At 58.6% G+C, this 23,215-nt stretch overlaps 9 protein-coding genes across 9 annotated transcripts; 6 read left to right on the forward strand and 3 right to left on the reverse strand.

Moving 5' to 3' along the window:
* Positions 1-1,370: 1,370 nt before the first annotated feature.
* SPBR_07059 (uncharacterized protein) lies at positions 1,371-3,029 on the forward strand (the record flags this gene model as incomplete). The annotated part of the gene is made up of 3 exons (XM_040765314.1): positions 1,371-1,392; positions 1,451-1,953; positions 2,037-3,029. The coding sequence occupies 3 exons, from the start codon at positions 1,371-1,373 to the stop codon at positions 3,027-3,029; spliced, it is 1,518 nt and encodes a 505-aa protein (XP_040616704.1).
* A 247-nt stretch (positions 3,030-3,276) lies between these two features.
* SPBR_07182 (aldehyde dehydrogenase) lies at positions 3,277-4,767 on the reverse strand (the record flags this gene model as incomplete). The annotated part of the gene is made up of 1 exon (XM_040765436.1): positions 3,277-4,767. One exon carries the CDS (start codon positions 4,765-4,767, stop codon positions 3,277-3,279), a length of 1,491 nt encoding a protein of 496 aa, XP_040616705.1.
* A 1,795-nt stretch (positions 4,768-6,562) lies between these two features.
* On the forward strand, positions 6,563-8,904 carry SPBR_06714 (uncharacterized protein; the record flags this gene model as incomplete). Its single annotated transcript, XM_040764970.1, has 4 exons — positions 6,563-6,675; positions 6,733-6,904; positions 6,933-7,072; positions 7,278-8,904. 4 exons carry the CDS (start codon positions 6,563-6,565, stop codon positions 8,902-8,904), a joined length of 2,052 nt encoding a protein of 683 aa, XP_040616706.1.
* A 1,941-nt stretch (positions 8,905-10,845) lies between these two features.
* Positions 10,846-11,706, forward strand: SPBR_07714 (zearalenone lactonase; the record flags this gene model as incomplete). The annotated part of the gene is made up of 1 exon (XM_040765968.1): positions 10,846-11,706. One exon carries the CDS (start codon positions 10,846-10,848, stop codon positions 11,704-11,706), a length of 861 nt encoding a protein of 286 aa, XP_040616707.1.
* Positions 11,707-12,440: 734 nt separating this feature from the next.
* On the forward strand, positions 12,441-13,739 carry SPBR_07332 (salicylate hydroxylase; the record flags this gene model as incomplete). Its single annotated transcript, XM_040765586.1, has 1 exon — positions 12,441-13,739. One exon carries the CDS (start codon positions 12,441-12,443, stop codon positions 13,737-13,739), a length of 1,299 nt encoding a protein of 432 aa, XP_040616708.1.
* A 717-nt stretch (positions 13,740-14,456) lies between these two features.
* SPBR_07347 (uncharacterized protein) lies at positions 14,457-15,730 on the reverse strand (the record flags this gene model as incomplete). Its single annotated transcript, XM_040765601.1, has 2 exons — positions 14,457-15,604; positions 15,673-15,730. 2 exons carry the CDS (start codon positions 15,728-15,730, stop codon positions 14,457-14,459), a joined length of 1,206 nt encoding a protein of 401 aa, XP_040616709.1.
* Positions 15,731-17,512: 1,782 nt separating this feature from the next.
* On the forward strand, positions 17,513-17,749 carry SPBR_08038 (uncharacterized protein; the record flags this gene model as incomplete). The annotated part of the gene is made up of 1 exon (XM_040766287.1): positions 17,513-17,749. The coding sequence occupies one exon, from the start codon at positions 17,513-17,515 to the stop codon at positions 17,747-17,749; it is 237 nt and encodes a 78-aa protein (XP_040616710.1).
* Positions 17,750-19,090: 1,341 nt separating this feature from the next.
* Positions 19,091-20,341, forward strand: SPBR_07368 (uncharacterized protein; the record flags this gene model as incomplete). Its single annotated transcript, XM_040765622.1, has 1 exon — positions 19,091-20,341. One exon carries the CDS (start codon positions 19,091-19,093, stop codon positions 20,339-20,341), a length of 1,251 nt encoding a protein of 416 aa, XP_040616711.1.
* Positions 20,342-20,358: 17 nt separating this feature from the next.
* SPBR_06634 (uncharacterized protein) lies at positions 20,359-22,956 on the reverse strand (the record flags this gene model as incomplete). The annotated part of the gene is made up of 5 exons (XM_040764890.1): positions 20,359-20,463; positions 20,549-21,892; positions 21,959-21,990; positions 22,058-22,824; positions 22,889-22,956. The coding sequence occupies 5 exons, from the start codon at positions 22,954-22,956 to the stop codon at positions 20,359-20,361; spliced, it is 2,316 nt and encodes a 771-aa protein (XP_040616712.1).
* Between the last annotated feature and the right edge of the window lie 259 nt (positions 22,957-23,215).

A 23,215-nucleotide genomic window follows, 5' to 3' on the forward strand; every position in this document is an offset into this window, starting at 1 on the left:
CACTTATTCCCGGGCCGGAGCCAGACACCCGCCGCTAAGTGAATCGGGGGGAAGGTACGATGGAGGGCGCTGCTCGGGTGCTGCCAAGACAAAAGTGAGCCGGCAAAGGACTCCCATTTCTGCGCCATTCACGTCTTGTCTAGTCGTTTCCTTTCCTCGTCCGGTACCTGTCTGCCGCCCCCTGCCACCGCCACGTTTTGGAGAAGTATAAATTTTCTGGGGTTTCTCCTTCCGGAAGAAAACGCGCGCACCTTTTCTAATGTTGGGGTACAAGGAGGGAAAGAGTATGAGCATCTCCAGACTACAAGAAACGAAGTACGGAAGGACGAAAACGAGGAGAAAGAGCACAGAAGCTGTGATTTTGAATCTGGGGTGTCCATGGGGTGATCTCTACTCCAGATTTTTTTTCTATCTTCTCCAGATTCTGAGACACGTGGAGGACGAAAAAGAAAAAAGAAAACAAAAATACGAAAACAGAACGAAAGCGAACGTCTACATCATCAGCCTTCACCTCCGTCACGCCTGCCCTTCTCCTTCATCAGCACCCGACCTCACCTCGCTTCACCTCGTCTCGTCTCTTCCCCCGCCTTGGCCGTCGCCTCATGCACCTCTCTCCGCCTTGGCCTCTCCTCATTGTTGGCATTGCTCTTCGTCGAGAAACGACGGCGCCTCCAACAATCGTCGTCGTCCGCCCGTCCACGCGCCCTTTGTCCTTTGCTCCCCATCCTCCTGTAGACAATCGCTTCCTCGCTTCCGGCAACATGGGTTCCCGATAGACGAGCCATTAGACACCCCGCGCACTACGTCGTCTGTAGGGACGTTTCCCCATCTCCCCAGCGCATGGCCCGCGGGGATCCCCAGTTTCTGACGTTGTACATCGTACCTCAGCTCACCTGAGTATCCTTTCTCCTCCACAGTTTCTCAGACAGCCAACCGCCTTGGCCAGACTTGGGCTTTTGCTTCCTACCCTGGCCCTGCTATCCTTGCCTTGTCGGCGTTAGGCCTCTTTTTGTCTTATGCTTTTATTTCCTTTCTCCGTTTCTTCCCATCGCAGTCTTGTCTCCAAGAAGTCCCACTAGCTTGTCCCTTGTCAGTCAACCCACATTAGAGTCCATGCTTCCCATCACAGACGCCATCCTCTTCTGACATTTAAGGCACCTGTCTCGGTCACTCGTCTGTTTCCGGATCGCTCACTTTTGCTCTATGTCCTTAATATTGTCCTTATCTTCTTTTTTTTACTCTCTCTCACTCTCTCTCATTATTTTATTCCTTCCGTTTGTTCATCACATTCTAACTCACACGTCCAGTGTTGCGTCTCCCTTTTCTTCTCTTCGCCATTTCGCCTCTCTCCGCATCTTATCACCGCCACAATGAAATCTGACGAGATTCCTCGTATGTTATAGTCAAATCGTCTCTCTTTACCGCACTCTTCAACCACTCACACAAACAGGTCCCGAGGTCATTGAGGCGAATGAAAAGGTTTCTGACCAGGATGCCACCTCCATCGGCAACAACCTCAAGACCCGCGGCGGCGTCGTCCTCATGCCCCAGCCCTCGGACGACCCGGCCGACCCGCTGAACTGGTCCTGGTTCGAGAAGCACGCCGCCATGTTTACCATTTCCTACTTGGCCCTGATCTGCTACATGTCCGTCACCACGCTCGTGGCGGGCACGGTCAACGTCGCCGAGGGCCTGGGCGTGCCGAAAGCCACGGCCGTCTACCTGGGCAACACGCCCGTGGCGCTGTACGGCGTGGCGCCCTTTCTGTGGAGTCCGCTGAGCCACTTCATCGGCCGCCGCCCGGTCCTGCTGCTGAGCAACATCATGGCCATGGTGGGCGCGGGCATCGTGACGAGCGCCAAGAACTACGGCACGGCGATGGCAGGCCGCGTGATTCTGGGTGCCGGCGGCTCGGCCTTTTGGACGCTCGGCCCTGCATGCATTGGCGACATTGTAGGTTGTGCCCATGCTGTTGTCCACTTTGTAATTTGTCCTTCTCTGGCTTCGTCTGCCTTCTGCTAACCCCTGGCGTGCAGTTCTTCCGCCATGAAAAGGGCAAAAAGATTGGCATCTCGACGCTCGCGATTGTCGTCTCGCCGTTCCTCGGCACGCTTGTCGGCGGCGCCATTATCGAGAACCCGCACCTGGGCTGGCCCGCCTCGCAGTGGATCCCGCTCATCTTCATGGGCATCGGCCTGGTGATGCAAATCTTCTTCTTGCCCGAGACAATATACGTGCGCGAGGTGCAGGGCCAGCGCGCCGGTCTCGCGAGCAAGGCCAAGGCCACGTTCTGGGACCGCTACGGCGTCCGCATTCCGCAGCGGACGAACGACAAGAAGCACTCCTTCTTCTTCATCTTCTCGCGGCCGTTTGTCCTGCTGCGGTTCCCGGCCATCACCCTCGGCACCTTTTGGTTCGGCGTCGCCTACATGATGCATGTCGGCATCACGGCCGAGATTCCGCTCATTTTCGAGGCCAAGTTCCACTTCACCGTGCTCGACGTCGGCCTGTCGGGCCTGTCCGGCCTGATTGGCGCCCTCATCGGCGAGGCCTATGCCGGCCCGTCGATCGACTACCTGGCCCGCCGATCCCTCAAGCAGGGCAAGGAGTGGCGCCCCGAGTACCGCCTCAAGGTCATCTGGCCGGCCCTCGTGGCCATCCCCGGCGGCCTCGTCATGTTTGGCACGGCCATTGAGTTTGGCAACTCGTGGGTCACGCCGCTCGTGGGCCAGCTGATTTACATTTTCGGCATCGAGATTGCCACGACCATCATCCAGACGTACATTCTGGAGTCGTACCCGCGCCAGGGCGCCGAGGCCAACCTCATTTTTAACCTGGTCCGCAACATTTTTTCGTACATTTCGCCCTTTTTCCTGACGCCGTTCATCGCCAAGGTCGGCTATGCCGCGCCCTTTGGCCTGTTTGCGGCGCTGACCGTCGTTTTTTTTCCGTTTACCATTCTGGTGCTGATGCTGCGCGGCAAACAGCTGCGCGAGAAGGCCGGCGACCCGGGCTGGAGCAGAGACTAGGCGTGCATAAATGAGGCAGACTAGTTTAAGACACTGGTGCTTAACACGTATACGGTGTGTATCAAAAGAATATATTGCTTATGGAATCGTTGCTGAGTTTAGACTCGTGTAAATGTGAGATAATTATGAAGAATCAAGCATTGCATTATTATTTCCCCAAATACTGGCCTTCCAAGTGTAGTGTGGATGTATTCTAATTCAACCTTTGTACGGCATCCTACATATACACAGCCCACCCAGAATCCCCTTAAAAGGCATACTTCAGCCCCGGCCGCGTCAGACTCACAATCTGGCGCTCTGTAAACTCCTCAACACCAGCCATGCCGCCAAACCGGCCATAGCCACTTGCACCGCCAATGCCGCCGTTGGGCAGCGGCGCCTCGACGTAGACCGTGGGGCCGTTGATGTGGCAGCTGCCGACACGGACCTGCTTGGCCAGGTCGGCCGCCCGCAGCACGTCGCGCGAGAAGATGGACCCGCAGAGCGTAAAGTCTGTCTGGTTGGCGTGCGCGACGGCCTCGGCCTCGTCCGCAAACGTGTTGACAATGACGACGGGGCCGAATGTTTCCTGCCGGTACAGATCCATGTCGGCGGACACGCCCTCCATGACGTGCGGCGCGAGGATGGTGCCGTTGGGGCCGTGGACCTGCAGATCGCCCGTCAGGGCCGTGGCGCCGGCATCGACGGCCGCCTGCAAGAGGCCCAGAATGCGCTTGGCCGAGGCCGCGCAGAACAGGCCCGACAGCTGCACCGTGGGGTCGTCCAGGTGGTTGCCGACGTGCAGGGCCTCGACGCGCTGCACGAGCTTCTGCTTGAACGCGGCCGCGACGGACGCATGCACAATGACGCGCTCCGTCGACATGCAGATCTGGCCGCTGTTGCTCATGGCGCCAAACGCGACGGCGTCGGCGGCCGCGTCCAGGTCGGCGTCGTGCAGGACGAGCACGGCCGCCTTGCCGCCGAGCTCCAGCAGGCACTTCTTGATGTGCTTGGCCGACAGCGACGCGATGATGCCGCCGACGCGGTGGCCGCCCGTGAAGTTGGTGCGGCTCACCTTGGGGTGCGCAATGGCAAACGCGGTCGCGCGCGGCGCGTCGGCGGCGCTGGTGGGCAGGAACTGCAGCACGCCCGGGGGCAGGCCGGCCTCGACGAGGGCGCGCACGACCAGGAACTGCGCCTTGGGGCTGTACTCGCTCGGCTTGAGCAGGACGGCGTTGCCGCAGATCAGCGGGCAGCAGACGGCGCGCGCCGTCAGGGTGACGGGCATGTTCCAGGGGCTGATGGCCAGGACGACGCCGACGGCCTCGCGGTTGACCAAGATGGTGGTGCCGGGGCGGTCGGCGGGCACGATCTCGCCCTTGATGTGCGTGGCCAGCGCGGCGTTCTCGCGGAACACGCCGGCCGCGCTCAGCATGTTGGCCTTGACCCAGCTGCGCGTGGCCGAGACCTCGGCGCTCAAAATGGCGACGGCGTCCTGGTCGAGGTAGGACTCGATAATGTCGGCGGCCTTGAGCAGCACGCTGCGGCGTGCCGACGGCCCCAGATGCGACCATGCCTGGTACGCCGTGTAGGCCGCGTCGATGGCGGTGGCGTAGTCGGCCGGCGACGCGGAGGCGCACTGGTAGATGGCCTCGCCGGTCATGGGGTTCATGACGGGGAAGGTGGTGCTGCTTTCGGAGGCGACATGCTGGCCGGAAATGTACAGCTGCAGCGGTTCTGAGACGGGAGGATACGACATTGTGGCTGACGTGAAAACAACAGTGTTGAGGTGGGATGAAGCAGAATCGAAGATATGACGATGGTCGTTTTCCTTTGTTTTTCTTTTTGTTGCCTTAATTTATTTTAGACAACTTTGATTGTCTCCCAGCGCGCTGAACACAAGAAAGAGTCGCCTGTCGTCTTCGCTCCGTTTTCGTGCCAAGGATCGGAGTGCTGTCAATGTCTCGTAAGTTTGACTTCGTCGTTGTTCGGCAGACGTGATGGCCGAAGTCCGCTCGGAATTGAGATGTTAGTTGACCGCGCTGTCTCTTCCACACTAAAGTTGAAGGCGGCGTCGCAGACGAGGATCGACAACTCCGACGGCAACCTGCCCCGACTGCAACCTGCCCCGGTATTTGACTGTCCACTTTAATTTCGACCTTTTCAGTTTCGGGATTCTGCGTCCACCAAAGAATGTCTTTGCCGACTTTTGTCTTGGCCCTTATTATTCCCAGAGAAGCTAACATGGGATGAATAAAAATATGGAGAAGCATCCTTGAAAACCGGAATGCAATGCTAAGCATTCGTCACCGCCGGGTTTTGCACGGATGGCTGGCTCCGATACCTCAGACACCTTACATTACCACTAGTAGTTGTTACGAGTGTATGCTTTGTCATGACGACTGACTCCAACTAGAATGAAATTGACTCGATATTTGGTGACGGTGACATGTTGTCGATGAGCTCTCGATTGTACGACGCATAACCCGAGTAAAGCTTCCGCAAGACACAAATGTAACCTACTCAAGTCGCCCATATGTACCGAGGAAGCCAGTGATTGGTAAATGATTGTATCGGCTTCTTCTCTCATATTAGCCGTCACTCTTGGTTTTCAACCTAGACCAAGAGAGCGAGCATCGACCACCGTCATATCCAATGCATTGTTGAACTGCAATTTTTGTTGGTGTTGTTCTGGGAGCCGCCGATTTGGTCCGCCGATTTGGTCCGCCGATTGCCATGATCAAGTTGTAGTCAACACAGCCATCGGTCGGCGAAGACATAAAAGTATGCCATTTTCGCTTATGACATCCCGCTCATCGATCTGACAGTCTGCGTCAGAATGCCGTACATGTTGTTGACTGTTGCTGATATTGACGTCGACGTTGGGACTTTCTTTAGTTGCTGCATTTTCATTTGTTTTTACGGACGCCGAGACCTCGATGCTGAAAGTTTGTACCGATATTGAAAAGGGACGGCATCTGGAATTGCATTCGAACTCAACACTGTGACACTTTGACGGCTTTTGTCATTGACCTGAAGGGAAAGAAAGATGAAAAGAAGAAGAGAAAGACGAGTAGCATTTGGCATTATATTTGTTGCAATTTCATTTAACAAGAAACGAAGTGTTATTATGACGGTACGGCAGGAGCGACTGACAGAGCATCCACCCAATGATGACAGTCGCGCTTTCCTATTCACTTGTCCAGAGAGGTGCTCCAGCGAGGTGCTCCTGCCTTCACGGCCATGGCTAGGACGTGGATCGCAACTGCCATTTTCGGAGGAAGCCATACAACTTGGACATTTCCCCTTTTTGTCACCGTTGGAGTCTCGCTCGTCACCCTTTGGACATTGCCATACTTTGGTGACTACCTCACGACTTGCGTTCATTTCCGTACACTGACATGTTAAACAAGACGTCATCAACTACCCTCACCTAACCATTCCGCATAATCGCGTCCAGGTCTGGCCAGTCCAGCAGTCCCGCCGAAAACACGCCGTCAATGTCTCCGTCGACACTCCCACCGCTTCCAGGATGCATCCCCATCCCCATTCCCATGCCCAAGAACGTGTCCATGACCCACTGGTTCTCCTCGGGCTCGCCATCAAACAAGTACGTGAGGCCCGGCTGGGGGCCCATGGGCTGGCCCGGCCAGGGTGGGACGCTGCTGTGGGGGTGGAGATGCGACTGGGCGTGCCCATACTGGTCATAGCCGTTGCTGTACAGGGCACCAACACCCGTGCTGGCAAAGTGTGCCTGGTTTTGTGGCGGCAGCGTCGTTTGCGACGCTTGCGACGGCGAGATGTGGAAGCGCTGGCTCTCGTCGACGTGCAGCGCCGACGACTGCGACGACAAGGACGCCAGCCGCAGTGTGGCCGAGGGAGGAGCCTGCGAGGGCGTGTGCACAGCAGCGTGACCATGGGCAGGCGTCTGCCTATGACGTGGCGCTGGGTGCGCGTAGGGAGACGGCGGGGGGTGGCCTGTGCTGTGCGCGCGTGGAGCGGCTGCGGCGTCGCGGCGACAGTGGCTGGGATGAGACGGCGTGCTGGAGGGATGCGCTGGCACGGTGCCGTTGCCTGCTGTGTTGGCTGTGTTGCTGTTCTGGTGTACATCGTCACTTCCCGCCTTCCGTGATCCCTCTTCAAAAGTCGCCACGACCCGCGAAAAGCGCTTCATGGTGCTGCATTTGTCGACGCGCATCAGCACCTGCCGCGTGCGGGCAATTAGGCGCCGCAGCTCTGCGCAATACGCCGCATCGGCACCAGACGCAGACACAGCGCCCTGGTCTTGCTCGCTCCCGCTGTTGAGCGATCGCAGAATCAAGACCATGGCCGCGCAGTAGGCATAGAAGACGTCCATGGCCGAGACGCCGTTGACCAGCCCGAACGAGTCGGCAAGAAGAACAAGGCGGCAGAGCTGCACAGCGTTCTGGACGCAAAGATCGGCCAGGGTGGGCGGTGCCGCGGATGTCGACGTCGACGGCGACGGCGATGGCCCGCCCTCCTGTACGACGGGCGCTGTCCGCGCTGCACGTGCCGCCATCGAGCAGAGCAGGGCCGACCGCGTCGACAGCACGGCCACATAGCGGTACTGCATATGCAAGACGAGGGCCGCCCGCAAGCGCGGGCGACTCTGCCAGGCGAGCATGTTCTTGAGGCTGTCGAGGTCCATGGAGGGCGTCGACGGCTGTGCCTCCGCCACGAAAACGTCGCGCCCGCTGCCCGTGGTCTCGGTGATTTGCGGAATGTCGAGGAAGCGACAGCCGGCCACCGCCGTCCGCCATTCGTCGAGGCGCTGGAGGATCTCGCGGGCGCTCTGTTCCTGGCGCAGGCGGCGGCTCCCGAGACCGACCGTCTTGACGGCCGCCGAGACGCGGGCACCGGCGAGGATCGTCTGCAGGCGAAGCAGCAGAGTCGCCATGGCCCCGTCGTCGTCGTCGTCGTCGGCACCGCCGCCGCCGTCGAGAATCTCGGCCCGCGGCGGCACAATCTCGACTTCATTCGCGTCGCTGGTCGACGAGAACGCCGACGAGAACGCCGACAGGCTCGACAGGCCCGAGGGGCGTCCGAGCGACGACGCCAGAAACTGCTCCAGGCCAAACAGCGTGCAGAACACGCGCCGCCGCACTTCGCGCTCGACCGGCCGCAGGTGCTCCGCGCCCACGGTGCAGCGGTGCAGCCCCACGGCGAAGGCGGCGCGGGTGGCCGTGCCGACGAGGTTCCACGCCGCGTTGCGCTCGTTGTGGTTGTGGAGGTACAGGGCCAGCAGCAGCAGGGCGCGGATGTTGGCGAGCGTGCATCGCGAGATGAAGCGGGGCAGCAGGCGGAAGCGGGTCAGAGAGACGCAGTGCTTGCGCAGGGAGGCCAGGTCGACGTCGTCGTGCGTCCGGCGCGACGAGGCCGCCGTCGACGGTGTCGTGGTGGATGGGAGACGATGGTGGCTTGCCGACGAAGAGACGGCCGGCGTCACGAGCGACGCAAACGCAAGGATCATGTGCAGACAGCCCAGCCAGCCCGGATCGGCCGTTGGCGTCTCGGTGCGACGCCGCGGGTGGTAGAACGACTCACGATCGGGAATGTACCGCTCGTACTCCTCCTCAAAGGTGCCGCGGTGGAAGAGCGGGAAGTCGGGGTGGACGCTCTTGAAGTAGACGCGAATCAGGGCGTCCAGCACATGCCGGGGCGGCAGTTGGGCCACGATGCTGTCGACGTCTTCCGGGTGGATCGTGGCGCATTCACGCGCCAATGCCGAGCTGCTGGACATGGGCGATGGGCGATCGTCCATGAGCGGCGTGTGGTGATGTGGTGCCGGCGGCGCATCACCGCCGTCGTGCGAGTTGTCTGCCTCGAGCGCCTGGGCGGCATCTTCTTCGGTGAACGTGGTGGACAGGCGCTGTGACGCTCGTCCAGGGCCGCTGTAGCCGCTGCTGGGGTAGCCAACGCCGTGGTAGCTGCTGTTTCTCGACATGCTGTCGTGCTGCGACAGCAACAACAGCCTGCGCAGCTGGCCCAAGAATTGCAGACTCCCCGACGATCCAATGAAATGCTCTTGGCCGGCGGTGTCTCGAACAAGACCAATTGCCTCGGTCGACTCATCCTGCGGGTTCGAGGACGCTGTGCCATCCGTGGTGGTATGGTGTGTGTTGCCTGTGTTGCCACTGTTTCCTGTGGAGGCTGTGTTGTGCGTGTTGTGCGTGTTGTGCGTGTCCGCTGACTCGGGCTCCGTGGCAAGTGATCGTGTGTTAACACTGCCCGCGTCCGACTTCGGGACATTAGTCATGGACGGCCTGCGGTCACTACCACCTCCACCGCCTCCACCACCTCCACCACCTTCCACAGCACTCTCCACTGCCGTCGTCTGGTCTGACGTCACCGACTTGGACGGGGTGTTGACCAAGTCGTCCAGCGACAGCTTTGCCCGTGCGTCGTCGGCCAAGTCCGGCATCGTGACGCCCAGCCGGCGGCCCAGCCGGAGCAGCTCCGGCACTGTGGCAACGGGATCATTGGGAAAGACGCCGCGGACAATGGCTTCGAGACACTTGAAGCGGTCGCTCAAGTCTTCGACGGAGCCATAGAAGCGGGCCTTGCGCGGCAGGGTGTAGGAGCAGGCGACGCCCTGGGTGTGGCACATGAGACAGCCATCGCCGGCGGGCTGGGGGACGCACTTACAACGGCGCTGAGACGTTAGCAGAGAGCACCGCGTGGGTGGACGATGAGATGCGACGATATCCGTCCGGTGACCTTACCTTTCGACAAAAGTCACCTACAAGATCGGGTGTCAGCAAGCCGTCACCAAGTCAACGTATCAAACCACCATATCGAGTCAACATGATGACATAAGCACTGGGTGGCTGACGTACAGCTCTGGACGGACCGTTTCCGGGAGGTGTCCGCGACGCGTCGCATCCGCCGCGTGGACGTGACCGAGGCAGTAGCAGGGACTGCGTGCCCTGCAGGATGTGACATCATCATGCGGGAGGGGAGTGAAGGGCGAAACGATAGACGGAAGAGTGTCAACGAAGGAAGATTGAGATTCGGTGCCAACGATGCTGGGCCTGGGGCTGTTTTCTTTTTCTGTTTCCCAATCAGTCTGCATCTGGAGTGAGGGTTGGTCCTTCCGGGATGGCCCGACAGACTGGAGAAGAAGTGACTGAAGCAAATACCGGCGAACAAAGACCGGTCAAGGCACACGACTCCCCAAGTTCGGAGGGAGTGTGTTCGTTTGCTTGTCTGTTTGTCAAGATCCACGGCGGAGTTGTAAGACCGGGGAAACGATGGAAGCAAGGATCAACTGTGCCAAAGAGGGACACTCGTGTTAGTCGGAAGACGGCATTCAGAGAGTCGTCTGCCGTCTGCCATTCGTCAGCCGATGTCCGTTCTATGAATTCTGTCTCCAAGCAAGTGACGGAGTGTTGAGAGCGAAAGAGAAGACGGCGAGAGAAGACTATCAAATACGGAGCCAGACAGCCGATGTGGAGAGTGCCAAACCCCTTCTTGCTAGTCTCCCCAGCTGTTCACGTCGGCCTTTGATTGCGTTTGTCGCCCGTTAGCCGTTTTGCCGTTTGCCACCATATTGAGCAGCATGACTCTCCGCATCGACTAGCGTCAGGGCGGCTGTTTCCTCAGACTCGGGAATAACAAGATACTGATAAACAACACCATGTTCGAAGGGAACCATTTACACTAGGAAGTTAGATGGAGGAACCATGACTCTGGTGCCTAGATAACATCATCTCGACGTCGACGTCGACACGACCTCGACCTCCGTGATCGCAATCGCAGTCAACAAGAGTAACACCAGCTTACCTGTTCATCACGCCTCACCACAACGACCACCACAATGTCTTCATTCGCCCTCCCGTGCGGCCGTCGCATGGCCTACGCTCTGTCGCAGCCGACAACGTCCAAGCCGGTGGTGCTGCTGTCCAACTCGCTCTGCGAGGACTACACGTCATGGGATCGCGTGGTGCCCGTGCTCGAGACGCTCGGTCTCCGCACGCTGCGCTACGACCAGCCGGGCCACGGCCGCTCGCCGGCACCGGCGGCCGACCAGATTGCCGCCACGACATTCGAGACCCTGGCCGACGACGTGGCCCAGCTGCTGAAGCATCTGCACATCGGCCGCCTGCATGCCTGGGTCGGCGTGTCCATGGGCGGCATCAAGGGCGTCTACTTTGCGGCGCGCCACCCGGGCGTCGTGCAGAAGCTTGTCGTCGCCGACGCCATTGCGGCCTCGCCGACGGTGGCGGGCGCCCCCGTGGACGTGTTTGCCGACCGCGTGGCCGCGGCCAAGACGGCCGGCAGCATGGCGACGGACCTCGACAACGTCGGCAGGCGCTGGTTTGGCGACGCGTGGCTGGCGGCCCACCCCGCGGAGGCCCGGCGGATGCGCGCGTCCATGGACACGACCACCCTCGAGGGTCTGGAGGCATGCTGTGCCGCGCTGAGCAGCCCGTCGTTTGACCTGCGGCCTCTGTATCCGTCCGTCGGGAAAGGCGCCGACGCGGCACTGATTGTTGTCTGCGAAAAGGACGCCGACCTGCCGGTCAAGATGCAAGACATGCGGGCGGCCATCGAGACGAGCCTTGCGGCCAGCGGAAAGACGACACCCGTGGCACTGGAGATTGTTGCCGATGCAGGACATGTGCCGTATGTGGACGGCTTTGACCAGTTTTGCGAGATTCTCAAGACGTTTTTGTGAGGGCGTGAGTGTCCAAGCATATAGACCAGATGGAGCACAAACCACCACATAGACGAATAGATGAATGGCGTCACGATAGCAGCGCACGTCACAGTTCACTGCACTTTGTCCACCACCGTCAACTCGAATGCTCTGTTGAATCTCGATACGATGCACTTGTTAAAACCCACTGTACGCTAGCACTGGAATGCCACAACACTGCCCAAGGCCCCTGTAGCGACTTACACGCACCAACCACGAGCTGCACCACACACCGTCAACGAATGCCATCCACTCACTCGACGTAGGAAGAAGCCATCCGATTTATTGTCTGTGCCTTGCTCGACGAGGTTTTCTGCACAATGTATTTGTGCCGCGTCCCTGGCTGCCATGTGGAGGACGAATGGCGAGTGTAGGCTGATGCTGGTTTCCGACGGGACAGCACCCCGGAGACAGGCATCCGCCCGCTAAGTCCACTGTAGCCACAGGCTGCTGCCAGCAATTTCGGGGCACGACCAGCATGTGGCTCCCACAAGCGAAGAGCGAGGAGGGAGGCGTCGTTGACTATGTGTGTACAGTCTGTTGAGGAGCCTTGTTGTTCGTCTTGTTTCATTTTGTCTCATCTAGATCGTCGTATATATCTCAGCTCCGGCATCGTTGTATTCGCATCATCTCATCGATCCCGTCACTCCCAACACAAACCTTCAACGCAACCCTCTTCCTTTACTGAACACTCCTCCTAGACCTCCCGCAACATGCCTCAAGCAGCTCGCTCTCTGAACGTGGTCGTCGTCGGCGCGGGCCTCGGCGGTCTGGCCGCCGGCTTGGCCCTGCAGACCGACGGCCACAAGGTCACGATCCTCGACGCCGCGCCCGAGTTCGCCGAGGCCGGCGCCGGCATCCGCATCCCGCCCAACTCGTCGCGCCTGCTGATGCGCTGGGGCGTGGACCTGCAGCGCATGAAGAAGTCGACGTCCAACCGCTACCACTTCATCCGCTGGAAGGACGGCGCGACCATCTTTGACCTGCCGTTCGACAACAACGTCGCCACGCACGGCTCGCCGTACTGGCTCGTGCACCGCGCGGACCTGCACGCGGCGCTGCTGGACGCCGCGCACAAGGCTGGCGTGCAGATCCTGACCAACAAGCGCGTCACCGCGTACGACATGGACGCGCCCTCGGCGACGACGGCCGACGGCGCCGTGTACACGGGCGACCTGGTCGTGGCCGCCGACGGCATCAAGTCCCTCTGCCGCCCGCTGCTGACGGGCCAGGCGGACGCGCCGCGCGACACGGGCGACGTGGCCTACCGCATCCTCATCCCCGCCGAGAAGCTGCTGGCCGACCCGGAGCTGGCGCCGCTCATCCAGGCGCCGTGCACGACGTCGTGGTGCGGGCCCGACGCGCACCTCGTCGGCTACCCGATCCGCAACGAGGACACGTACAACATTGTCATGTGCGTGACGTCGTACGACGAGACGACCGACGCGGCCTGGGTCGTGCGCGGCGACAACGCGGAGCTCTGCCAGCGCTTCGCCCGCTGGGAGCCCAAGGTCCGGAAGCTGTGCGCGCTGACGGGCGACTTTATGAAGTGGCGCCTCTGCGACCTGCCCAACCTGTCCCGCTGGGTGCACCCGGCCGGCAAGGTCGTGCTGCTCGGCGATTCGTGCCACCCGATGCTGCCGTACCTCGCGCAGGGCGCGGCGCAGGCGTTTGAGGACGCCGCCGTGCTGCGCCAGGTGCTGGCGCTCGTCGGCGGCGTCGACGGCGGCGTCGACCTCAAGACAGCGCTGCAGCGCTACGAGGCCATCCGCATGCCGCGGGCCACGCTGGTGCAGGCCAAGACGCGCGAGCACCAGCACATCCTGCACGTCGACGACGGCCAGGAGCAGGCCACGCGCGACCAGGGGCTGGCGCTGGACGCCGCCGAGAACCCCGTCTTCTGGGGCCACACGGACCGCCGCAACTGGCTGTTTGGCCACGACGCCGAGATCATCAGCACGCCGGGCGACAACTGGCGGCAGGGCCAGACCAGCGGCGTGGCGGCCCACTGACGTGGATCTGTAAGCTGTGTGCTGTGTGCTGTGAGCTGTGAGCTGTGAGCTGTGAGCTGTTGTCATGTTGTCCTGTTGTCCTGTTGTACTCTTTGTCCTGTCTTATAGAAAGGCGTTGCTAGATTGGTTACTATCAGCCCAATATACAACCCGAAAAACCTCATTGGGAAGTTTCTTCTTTGGGCGCGCACCTGTGCCGTCCCTGGCATGTGCTCCCCTGTGCTCACTGTGCTCACTGTGCCCGCTGTGCCTGCTGTGCCTGCTGTGCCTCTATGGCTGTTCCATCGCAAGCCGGCAGTCACAGAGCCTTGCTCTCGACCACCATCTTGCAGTTTGAGAAGCACGGTTAAGTGCATCTCGAAAAGCCGGAGCTGTATGACTCCCAACTTTATCGAGGTGGTATTAGGTTGTGGCTCATATCCCCTTGTATAAAGAGGCAGCCTATTCCTCTCATCTCGTTTGCTACGTCGGCCACCTGCCACTCCTTTTCGCCGCTCTTACTTTCCTTTTATTATATTATTATTTGTTATAAAGACGTACTTATCCCGGAGGGTAAGAGGTCTCTGCGAAGCAATTAGGTTAGGGGAAGGCTTGCTTTAGTAGAACAGTGATAAGGTGTAACAGTTAAGTAATATCAATAGTACAAGGGGAGTGGTGATTGTATGTCCCGCGACTCTACTGCGAGCCGCATTTCCCGTACAAGTCGACCGTGCAAGCCTAGTGGCCGAAAAAGTAGTTGTCCCTGGCCTCCTTGTCGCCGATGCGCTCCCGAAACAAACGCAAGGCATAGAGGTCGTTCTCGAAGCTTGAGACGGGGTCACACAAGTCCTCCTTCCAGTCTCGCGTCCCGCACGTGTACATTTGGGTACCCGGTGGGCCGCATGACTCGAAATCGATGAGCACGGGCTGGCCGTCGGCGCGGACCATGACGTTGCCGGGCTTGAGGTCGTTGTGGGCGAGACCGACCGAATGCAGGTAGAGCACAGCGGCCTCGAGCCGCTTCAGGAAGATGGCCGGTTCGAGAATGCGGGACCAGTTGGCGTCGTCTGGGTCGTAGTCGCTCATGCAGTGTTGGAGCTTTTCCAGTACGATGCCCGTGATGCGCTTCTGCACACGTTTGCGTGTCTGGCCGGCGTGCTCAAGGACGTCTTCTGCGGCGGTATTGTCCCCCGGCACCTCGATCACACGGCAGCCGAGGTAGCGCACAAAGTTGGGGTGCGGGTGCTTCCGGGCCAGCAACTCCAACATGCGCACCTCGTGGAGCCAGCGCTCACTGCAAGCTTCGGTATAGGTCGAGCCCACACACTTGTCGAAAAACTCCTTGATGAAGACGGCGTCGTTGCGCAGCAAGCTCTGGGGCAGCGCCATCGTCAGCTCCAGCGCAGCGTCCTCGGCATTGGTCTCGGGGTCGTAGGGCAGCCCGAGCGTGGCTGGGTCGACCTTGACCGCTGGCCAGCGCCAGGGCTGGCCGTTGTCGCGGATGAGGAAGAACTCGCCGTTGCACGAGTAGTAGAAGATGACGCTGCCGTCAGACAGAAACGCCCCATTGCTATTTATAAACAAGGTGTTTGGGTCATCGGTGGTCGCAAGGAAGGTCTCCCGGATCTCCGACTCCCAGCAAGACCATTCGTGTTGTTGAGGAATGTACCTTGAGCCGAAGCCCGGGTTCTCTGTTACGGCAGCCGTAGGCCCGCGCTTGGGATGCTCACCGGCGGAGATATGATCGGTTGACGACAGGACGGCCGTGTTCAGGTCCGCCTCGCCCATGTTCGGGCCGGTGACACCGTTCGTTTCGGTGACGCATTTGTCGGTGATGTTGACTCCAACCTCGACAGCTTGGCCAGACTTGTCCGTGTCGGTTAGAGCTTTTGTGGAAGACAAAACGAGTTAGCAGCTGGCGGTTTTGTGAGCGGTGTTATTTTCGGTTACTTACTGCTCTCTTCGCGTGACAGACCTTGCTTCTTGGACTGGGAGCGCGTGATGGGGGCCATTTTGAAGATGTAAAGCAGTGGTTTCTAGGGGCGTGCGAAATAAGAATGTCTAGATGTGTAAAAAGGAAATCGGGATGGGAGAACAACTCGGGTATAAATGGTATTTACTCACAAGAGAGTTGTGTCTGAAGCGGAAGGGAAAAGCACTGGGCACGACGAGAAACAGGACGAGAAGAAAGAGAAACTCTGCCTTGATGGGATGGATGGTGGCCGGAACCGTCCAGGACCTAGAGAGCAGCCAGCAGTTGCTTTTACAACCCTGCGCCACTTAATCCCAAAATAAACATGAAAAAGACGTCTTTCACACATCCCCTTTTACTTTGTTCACAAACAGGGTCGTCAAAAACAGACAGTCGTCAAAAACAGACAATAAAGGAAACACGGCTGGGTATAGGGACAAAGAAATGAGGGCTAGAGGGAGACATGAAAGGAACGGCCAGCACATGGTCTAGAAAGAAAGGGGCTTGGAAACAAACATCTAACATGCGGGTCGCTTTCCCCAACAAGACGTGCCGCATTTAGTTAATACCAAGCGGTGGAATACCAGGGTGTTCTCAAATGGCCGTCACATTGAAAAGACGCCGAGAGCGGTGATTGGCCGAAACTTCACCTACACCCGCGCACTGCACCATGACGTGGAACTGCACAGCAATGCCCACATCGTGAAGCGTTCATCTGCACGAGAAGTGTAGACGACACCCTTGCGCAATCTGCAGAGGAAGGAAATACGAAGTGAGCAAGCGACGCTAAGGTAATAATAGTTTGATTCGTGGCGTAGTGTGGAGCGAAAACCGGCAACAGGAAGGCAGAGAATATGAGCTCTCACAACGGCGGCGCCTGGAACGGAAAAGTGACAGAGAACATCAAAGGAAGCCCGAAAGGACGCTGGCCAGGCCACGGCCACGTCAAAAGCAGTATTTTCTCCTCTTGGACGAGTGGATCAAAACGCAAAACACGAATTGCAGACGATCCGCCAACGTTTGCACAACGGCCCGTCACTAACGCGCCGTGATCCGTGAGGCCCAGCAACAGAAAAGAGGGCGTCAAGATTTGAGTGAGCCGCCCCTCCTGGGCCCGGGTGGCCCCGTTCTCTGTTCCCGTGTGCTCTCTGTCGCGTGCCTGTTGGCATGGATAAACTGCTGGGTGTTCAGCCCCGAGCACGGTGCCATCGGCGACGCCGTCTACTGGCGCTACTGTTTTTGTCGTTTGTCATATTGAGGCCGGACGCACTGAGGCTCTTCCTTTATCGCCACTTCGCCATGGCTACTCCGCGTGGCTCAAAATATGTTAGCCAAAACAGTCGGTGTGAAAGAGCATAACGAGGGAAGAGTAGAAAAGATACAGGGAGGAAAAGAAAAAGGGTACTCCATACCGGCCTCGCAGTAGACTTTGCTGACCAGACAGATGCTTCGCCTGCTTGTCCAAACATAAGTACGACCAGCGTTCCCAGCCTCTCTCTTTCTCTCTCAACTTTGGCTCAACACATCCTCCGAGCTAAACAGCAGTTCTTCCCACGATTCTCACTTCCTTCTCTTCCTTCTCACACAGTTTCTTGCATCTGCTTCTCTCCGTGACGGGCGTGGCCACATCTCTTGTCCGCTACAAAATCTACAGAACATTGCACGACACCAGCCTCTCCGTCATAGCTGCGATTGCATTCTTCGACAGTGCCAACATGTAAGATGCCTTCCCAAATCAAATTAACAGCGCACTGGTAACTAATAACAAAGGTGCAAGCAATCAATGGAACTCACGGCCGGCTATAAGAATGGCGTTGCTGCAATGAACTTCAAGAAGACTCAGAAGCTATGCTACGACCTAACTTGCCCGATGTATCAGCAGTACCTCCAGAACGCCTCGCGTATCCAAGACATGAACAAGACTGCCCATGGCACCGGCTTTGTGATGGGCGAGCTGGGCGAGGTGACCTCCGCCAAGGCCATTGAGGCCGTCAAGACCACCGAGGTCGTCAAGACCCTTGAGGTCATCAAGGGCCAGCACAACAACGGCGAGAAGTAGGGCGGTAGGGAGATGTGTGCAGTCGCAGATTGAGACGGGGAGACAAGAGACATAAGACAAGAGATTAGAGATACGGGACAGGAGGGGGGGCCAGGAAACGCGAGATGGCGGCCGCCCGTGGACCAAACACTTTGCATTCACCATCTTCAGTAGGTTGCGTCATCGCTTACCGTTCACGCCACCTTCTGAATTTTCACATTTTATTTAAAAATAGACTGCCTTTGCACCAGCGTACTTCTTTTCCGGCCCTGTAAGGATTATTTGCCCTGGCCACCATTGGCGACAGGAGTAGCTTCAGTAGAAGGAGCACGCTGAACATTGCCGCTAAAAGCATGGCGCCAACTTTATTTAGTGGAGTGACCGCTACAGCCCGACATTGCATATGCGGATCCCAAGCCCCAGAGACATGGTGGAGGGAGATGTTTCGTACAGGCAATTGACAGCATATTAATTAGGTGGCGATCACCCGACGTGAGGAGCCAAGTACAGCTGGTGAAGGTGCTGCTTTTTTCCCAGAAAGAGCTCCTTTGCTCTGAAAACTATGTTAAAAAAAATACCACGTATGAGCTGCAGCACGTGATCTACTCTCGTTGAGCTGTTGCACGTGATCTGATCAGGAGAAAAGAATCTCGCCTTACCGATTTTCCGACTGTTTGGTGACGTTTTGAATATTATCGACTCGGACCAGCCCATTACGAGATCAACAAACCGTAAAGCATCGGAAAACACCGACAGGCACTGCTTATAATGCCGTGTGGTGAATCCTGCCCCCCGCCCCCCTCTCCCTCTAAAGCGAGGGTGCCGGCAGACGGACTCCAAAGCAAGAGACACATGCGACGGATAGGGGCCAGGACAACGTGGCCCGCGTGTTGTTGATCCCTGTTTGATAAATGAAGCGTGTACACCTGTGCAGGCATGCTATCGCCAGGGCTGGGCTGTGGAGCGCTTTTGCTTGGCCCCCAAAGACAGGCCGCGATTTGCAGGGAAGTCCATGAGGGCCTTCGGCGGGTATAGCAGCCCATATACGACACGAAAATCTCAATCTCGACTGTAACGTCCTAGCCGTCGCTTTGGTAGACGTGGGTTATAATATACGGCTAGACGCTGGTTGGATCAGAACAGCCTCAAAAGTTAGGAGTTACAATATCGTCCACTGCCATTGGCCATAATCAGTGTTTTTCTGACGGTACCGCCTTTTCTGCCCCTCTGTTTCTTCCACTGGCGACTTCGTCCCGCTACTTCGAATGACTATATCTTCCATTGAATTCTATGACCATTGAGAACTTAGCCCCCATACGCTATTTAAAGTCGCTTGACAACCTTAGCACGGAGCTCCTATAAATGGCAAAACACCGATGCCTAGCCAAGGTGGTGTATGAGGCGCCTGGCGCCGGCGACGGCGAGGGCGATATGTACCAGACCACCATCCGCTGCAACGGCCGCCTGTTCAACATCAATATGGCGACGACCTTTATCCACGACTCGCCGGCCATCTTGGCACGCCTTCAGCGCTTCCTGCTGACCCAGGGGGAGTTTGTGTACGGGGAAGAACCGGCGACCGAGGACGGACCCAGCGCAGAAGAGGAGAGGAACGCATTCCATCAATGGCTGATTACCACCTTTCGGCCCGTCTTCCGCGCTTACGCACCGGACGTGCTACCCTCATTCGATCCAGACGCGATCCGGTCCGGCACGGCTCGCCCTGTGTTGACAGAGTACATGTTTCCACAAGTCTTTGAATGCCGGCTGGAAGCACAGCGCGGCAAGGCCAGACCACGTTGCATCGGCAAACAGGCAGATTGGATCCCATCGGTGAATCGAATTCCCGCCGATCTTCTTGCGGACCTCGACCGCCTGCGTGTACCGCGGTATGCGCCGTCGGAGATCGCCGTGGCCTTTGAAAACCCCGACGATGCGATGCGCGAAATGCCGAACCGCGTGCTCGTCGACCTAAACCACAGCGGGCATCCAGATACGGCTTGTCACCTCAAGCTCTTCTTAGGCGGCTGTGAGGGTGAGTTGGTCGCCGAAGTACGCAGCCATGTACGGGTTCTCGAGGCTCAACTGGGTGCGCACGTCCGTGTGATCCGGCTGGTTGGCATCGTCTGGCTGGACGAGTATGCCGACGCCGCGGACTTTGACAAAGACGGCAACGCGGTCCCATATCCCGAATGCCTTCTCGGTCCCGTGGGCGGCTTGCTTCTCACCTACGTCAGCGACGGCTGGGAGGGGCTTTTGACGTCACGCGTCTGGAGCGGCACGCCGGCCATGCGCCGGCAGTGGGCGGACCAGGTGCGCGAGACTGTGACGAGTCTTCACAAGGCAGGCGTCGTATGGGGCGATGCGAAGCCAGACAACGTCATGGTGGACGGCAGCGACAACGCCTGGCTCATCGATCTCGGCGGCGGCTTCACAGAAGGGTGGGTCGACAAGGAAAAGGCTGGGACCAAGGAAGGCGACCTGCAGGGCGTGGCCAAGATTGAGGAGTATCTGATGGACGATGCTCGATTTGAGATGAGTAGCGAGGACGAGCAGGAAGACGAGCATGAGGGTAAACGCGAGGAAAGTGAGGACGAGGGCGAGAGCGGGTAAAGACAGTCATTCGTCTCCTAGAACGGATCCATAAAGCCAGACGCCTTTGTGGCGTCTGTCATCCATGTGTTGAGGTCGAGATCCTCGTTGAGCGGGTCGTGGCAGTTGTTGTCGAGGAAAGTCTGTTGGAGTATGAGTGACGTGTGAACACAAAAATAAATAAAAAATTAAAAAGTAAAACATTAACGAGCCATGAAAACAACATACCCAGTTGATAAAATCGAGCCCGTCCACGTTGTCGGTGGTCAAGGCGTCGACAGACACGAACTGGCTGTCAGCGGCTGGGACGTCCATCTGCGGGACCTGTCGGGCCTCCACACGCGCGAGAGTCGCACCCAGCGCGTCGGCAGCAATGCGCGCCTCCGGAAACTGTGCACTGGGGGCGACCCAGATGGCATGTGCTGTCCGGAGAGCGGCAAGCCGACGGTTGTGGCCGTCATCTGTACGTTGTGTGTGCTTGCTCGCCAGCGTCATGTCCAGGCACAAGACAATGGCGGCGAGGATAAAGTCGTTGACGGTCAGCGCCGAGATCATCCAACGGGCGTCGTGGAGGATGCCGCCGTGTTGGGTGGCGGCCGTCAGTTCGGCTTGGCAGTCGAGAACCGTGCAAGCGGCATCAAGGCAGGCCTGGCGGGAGGTGGAGACGAATGATGTTGTCGACATTGTCGTTGACGACGACGACGACTGCTTGTAGTACTGTGGAATGTAGTTTCTGTGCAGCACAATCAGGCTCTTCAGGTACAGCATCTCAATCGTCATCCGGCTCATAATGATGGGCGGGCTGTCGATGAGCGACGCCGCCAGCGGCCGGTACTGGAAGTGCGCGGGCAGTTCAGCGTACGCCCTTCGCAGCCGGGCATCCAGCGCACGCGTGTCTTCGTGCGGCCGCGGCGCCAGCGACCGCGTGTGCGCCACAACCGCCTGGAAGCACGCCATGACGCTCGACTTGACGATCGTGTACAGGATCGTCGTGTTGTCGGACACGGGCCGCGAGGGTGGCAGCTCCGTCATGTCGGGCCGCAAGTCGGTGAACTCGAGGTTCCGCGGCAGCGCCGTGTCGCAGTCGGCCATGGGGATCATGCTCGGCAGGCCGACCTGGAAGGACGTGAGCGCATCCACCTGCACAATGGCCACCCAGATACGGCGGCGCATCTCGCCGGCAAAGGGCGACAGCCGGGCGGCCTGCAGCTTGGACGGGTCACGGTGGTAGCCGCGGCGCACGGCCAGCCGGATCACCATGCCAATCAGGTACCAGACGTTGGACGCCGTGGCGGCACCGCGCGGCCGGTAGTCGGCGACGTAAAAGTAGTGGCTTTGGAGCAGCAGGATCATGGCCTCGAGGCTGTGGGCGTCGACGTCGGCGTAGTGGCCCAGCACGAGATTCTGGCGCGCCTTGTCGGCCATGGCATCGGGAGAGGGCGTGTCGGTGTCGACATCGTTGCTGCCTGTGTGGGCCATGAGATGTAGGCCAGCCGATACGGCCAAGACGGAAAAGAGCAAGGCGATCCAGAGGGGTGGTGCTTGAATCGGAGCCTCCCAGAAGGTGGCATACTTTGCGGTGGTCAATGTAGAGGTTAGAGTATATTGTGTTGTGGAGAAGACTCGTTGTGGACATACCTCTTTCTGAAATTCGATAGGATGCAGGATGGCTGGTTTACACTATCAGCATAAAGTCAATAAAATCAACGACGTTTACAAATCAACACCCCCACTCACGCAAAACAGAATGGCCGACGCGGAAATAATGCGAGATGAGACGGTCACAGACAGCTCGAGGCGGCAGCGACTTTAGCAGCTCCTCGGGACCAACAGACGGCTGCGCAAACACGAGGTCCGCATAGCTGTCGTCGGGTGTTTCCAAGGTCGGTTGAGCTGTGTCTGTGTGCATCGAAGGGGACGAGTTGGTCAGAGACAAGGAAGCCAACGACTCCGGCTGCTGGTCTCTTTCGACGGGCGATGACAGCTGCTCGCGTAGTTCCTTGATCTCTTCCAGGAGAGACGACCAGTGGCTGGCATCGATGTACGTGGTGTGGCCGATGTCGAGCTGTCCACCGCCCAGCGACGGGCGCTCTGAAGACTCTGTGATGGATGTTTCGGCAGTGACAGGATTGCCGCTGTCGACTGGAACCTGAAGTTCGTCCGAGAGCGGCGTATTGACCGAATTGTCGACCGAGTCACCACCAGACATGGATACGTCGACGGCACCGTCGTCCAAGTAACGTGGCATGTCGTGAGGCGACCTCTGCCATGGAGTCTGGACATCAAACGCCTTCCCGGAAGAGCCTCCGGCCATTTGCAAAATCATATCCTCGAGCCGCCGTAGACGGCCCGTCACCGAATGGGAACTGCTTCCACCGCCACCACCGCTCCTCACGACCGCATCCCGCCTCTCACTCCGGTCTGCATTCGCCGCATACTGGCAGAATGCGGCCTTGTCGCGGCGCGTGCACGCATCACACGGCTGTTCGCGGTTGCATTTGAGTCTGTTGGTCAGCAGCGGCCGTCGAAAGAAAGTATATTCGGTCGAGCAGGAGAGAGGAGGCTCACTTTCGTAGACGACACGGCTCGCACGACTTGGGCGGCCGATTCCGCTTTTCGACCTTGGACTCGGCCATTCTCGCAGATGGCACTCTGGGAGTGCACAATATAACTTTGCTGGCGTCAACGTTGTTGTTTGTCCCTTTGTTATCCCCAGGCGTGGGATGGAGTTAATAACTCCGCGCGGTCCACGCTGCACGTGACGCGACAAACGCTGCCAAACGACAATTGTGGGTCCCAAACTCCGGGATCCACTCTGCGGCGATACCATCTCCGCTCACTTACACCACTGTCCGAGAGGGCAATCCGCCTTTGAACGACCCCCGATCGAGTATT

Source organism: Sporothrix brasiliensis, assembly GCF_000820605.1.
Source record: "Sporothrix brasiliensis 5110 chromosome Unknown Cont20, whole genome shotgun sequence".
NCBI lineage: Eukaryota > Fungi > Ascomycota > Sordariomycetes > Ophiostomatales > Ophiostomataceae > Sporothrix > Sporothrix brasiliensis.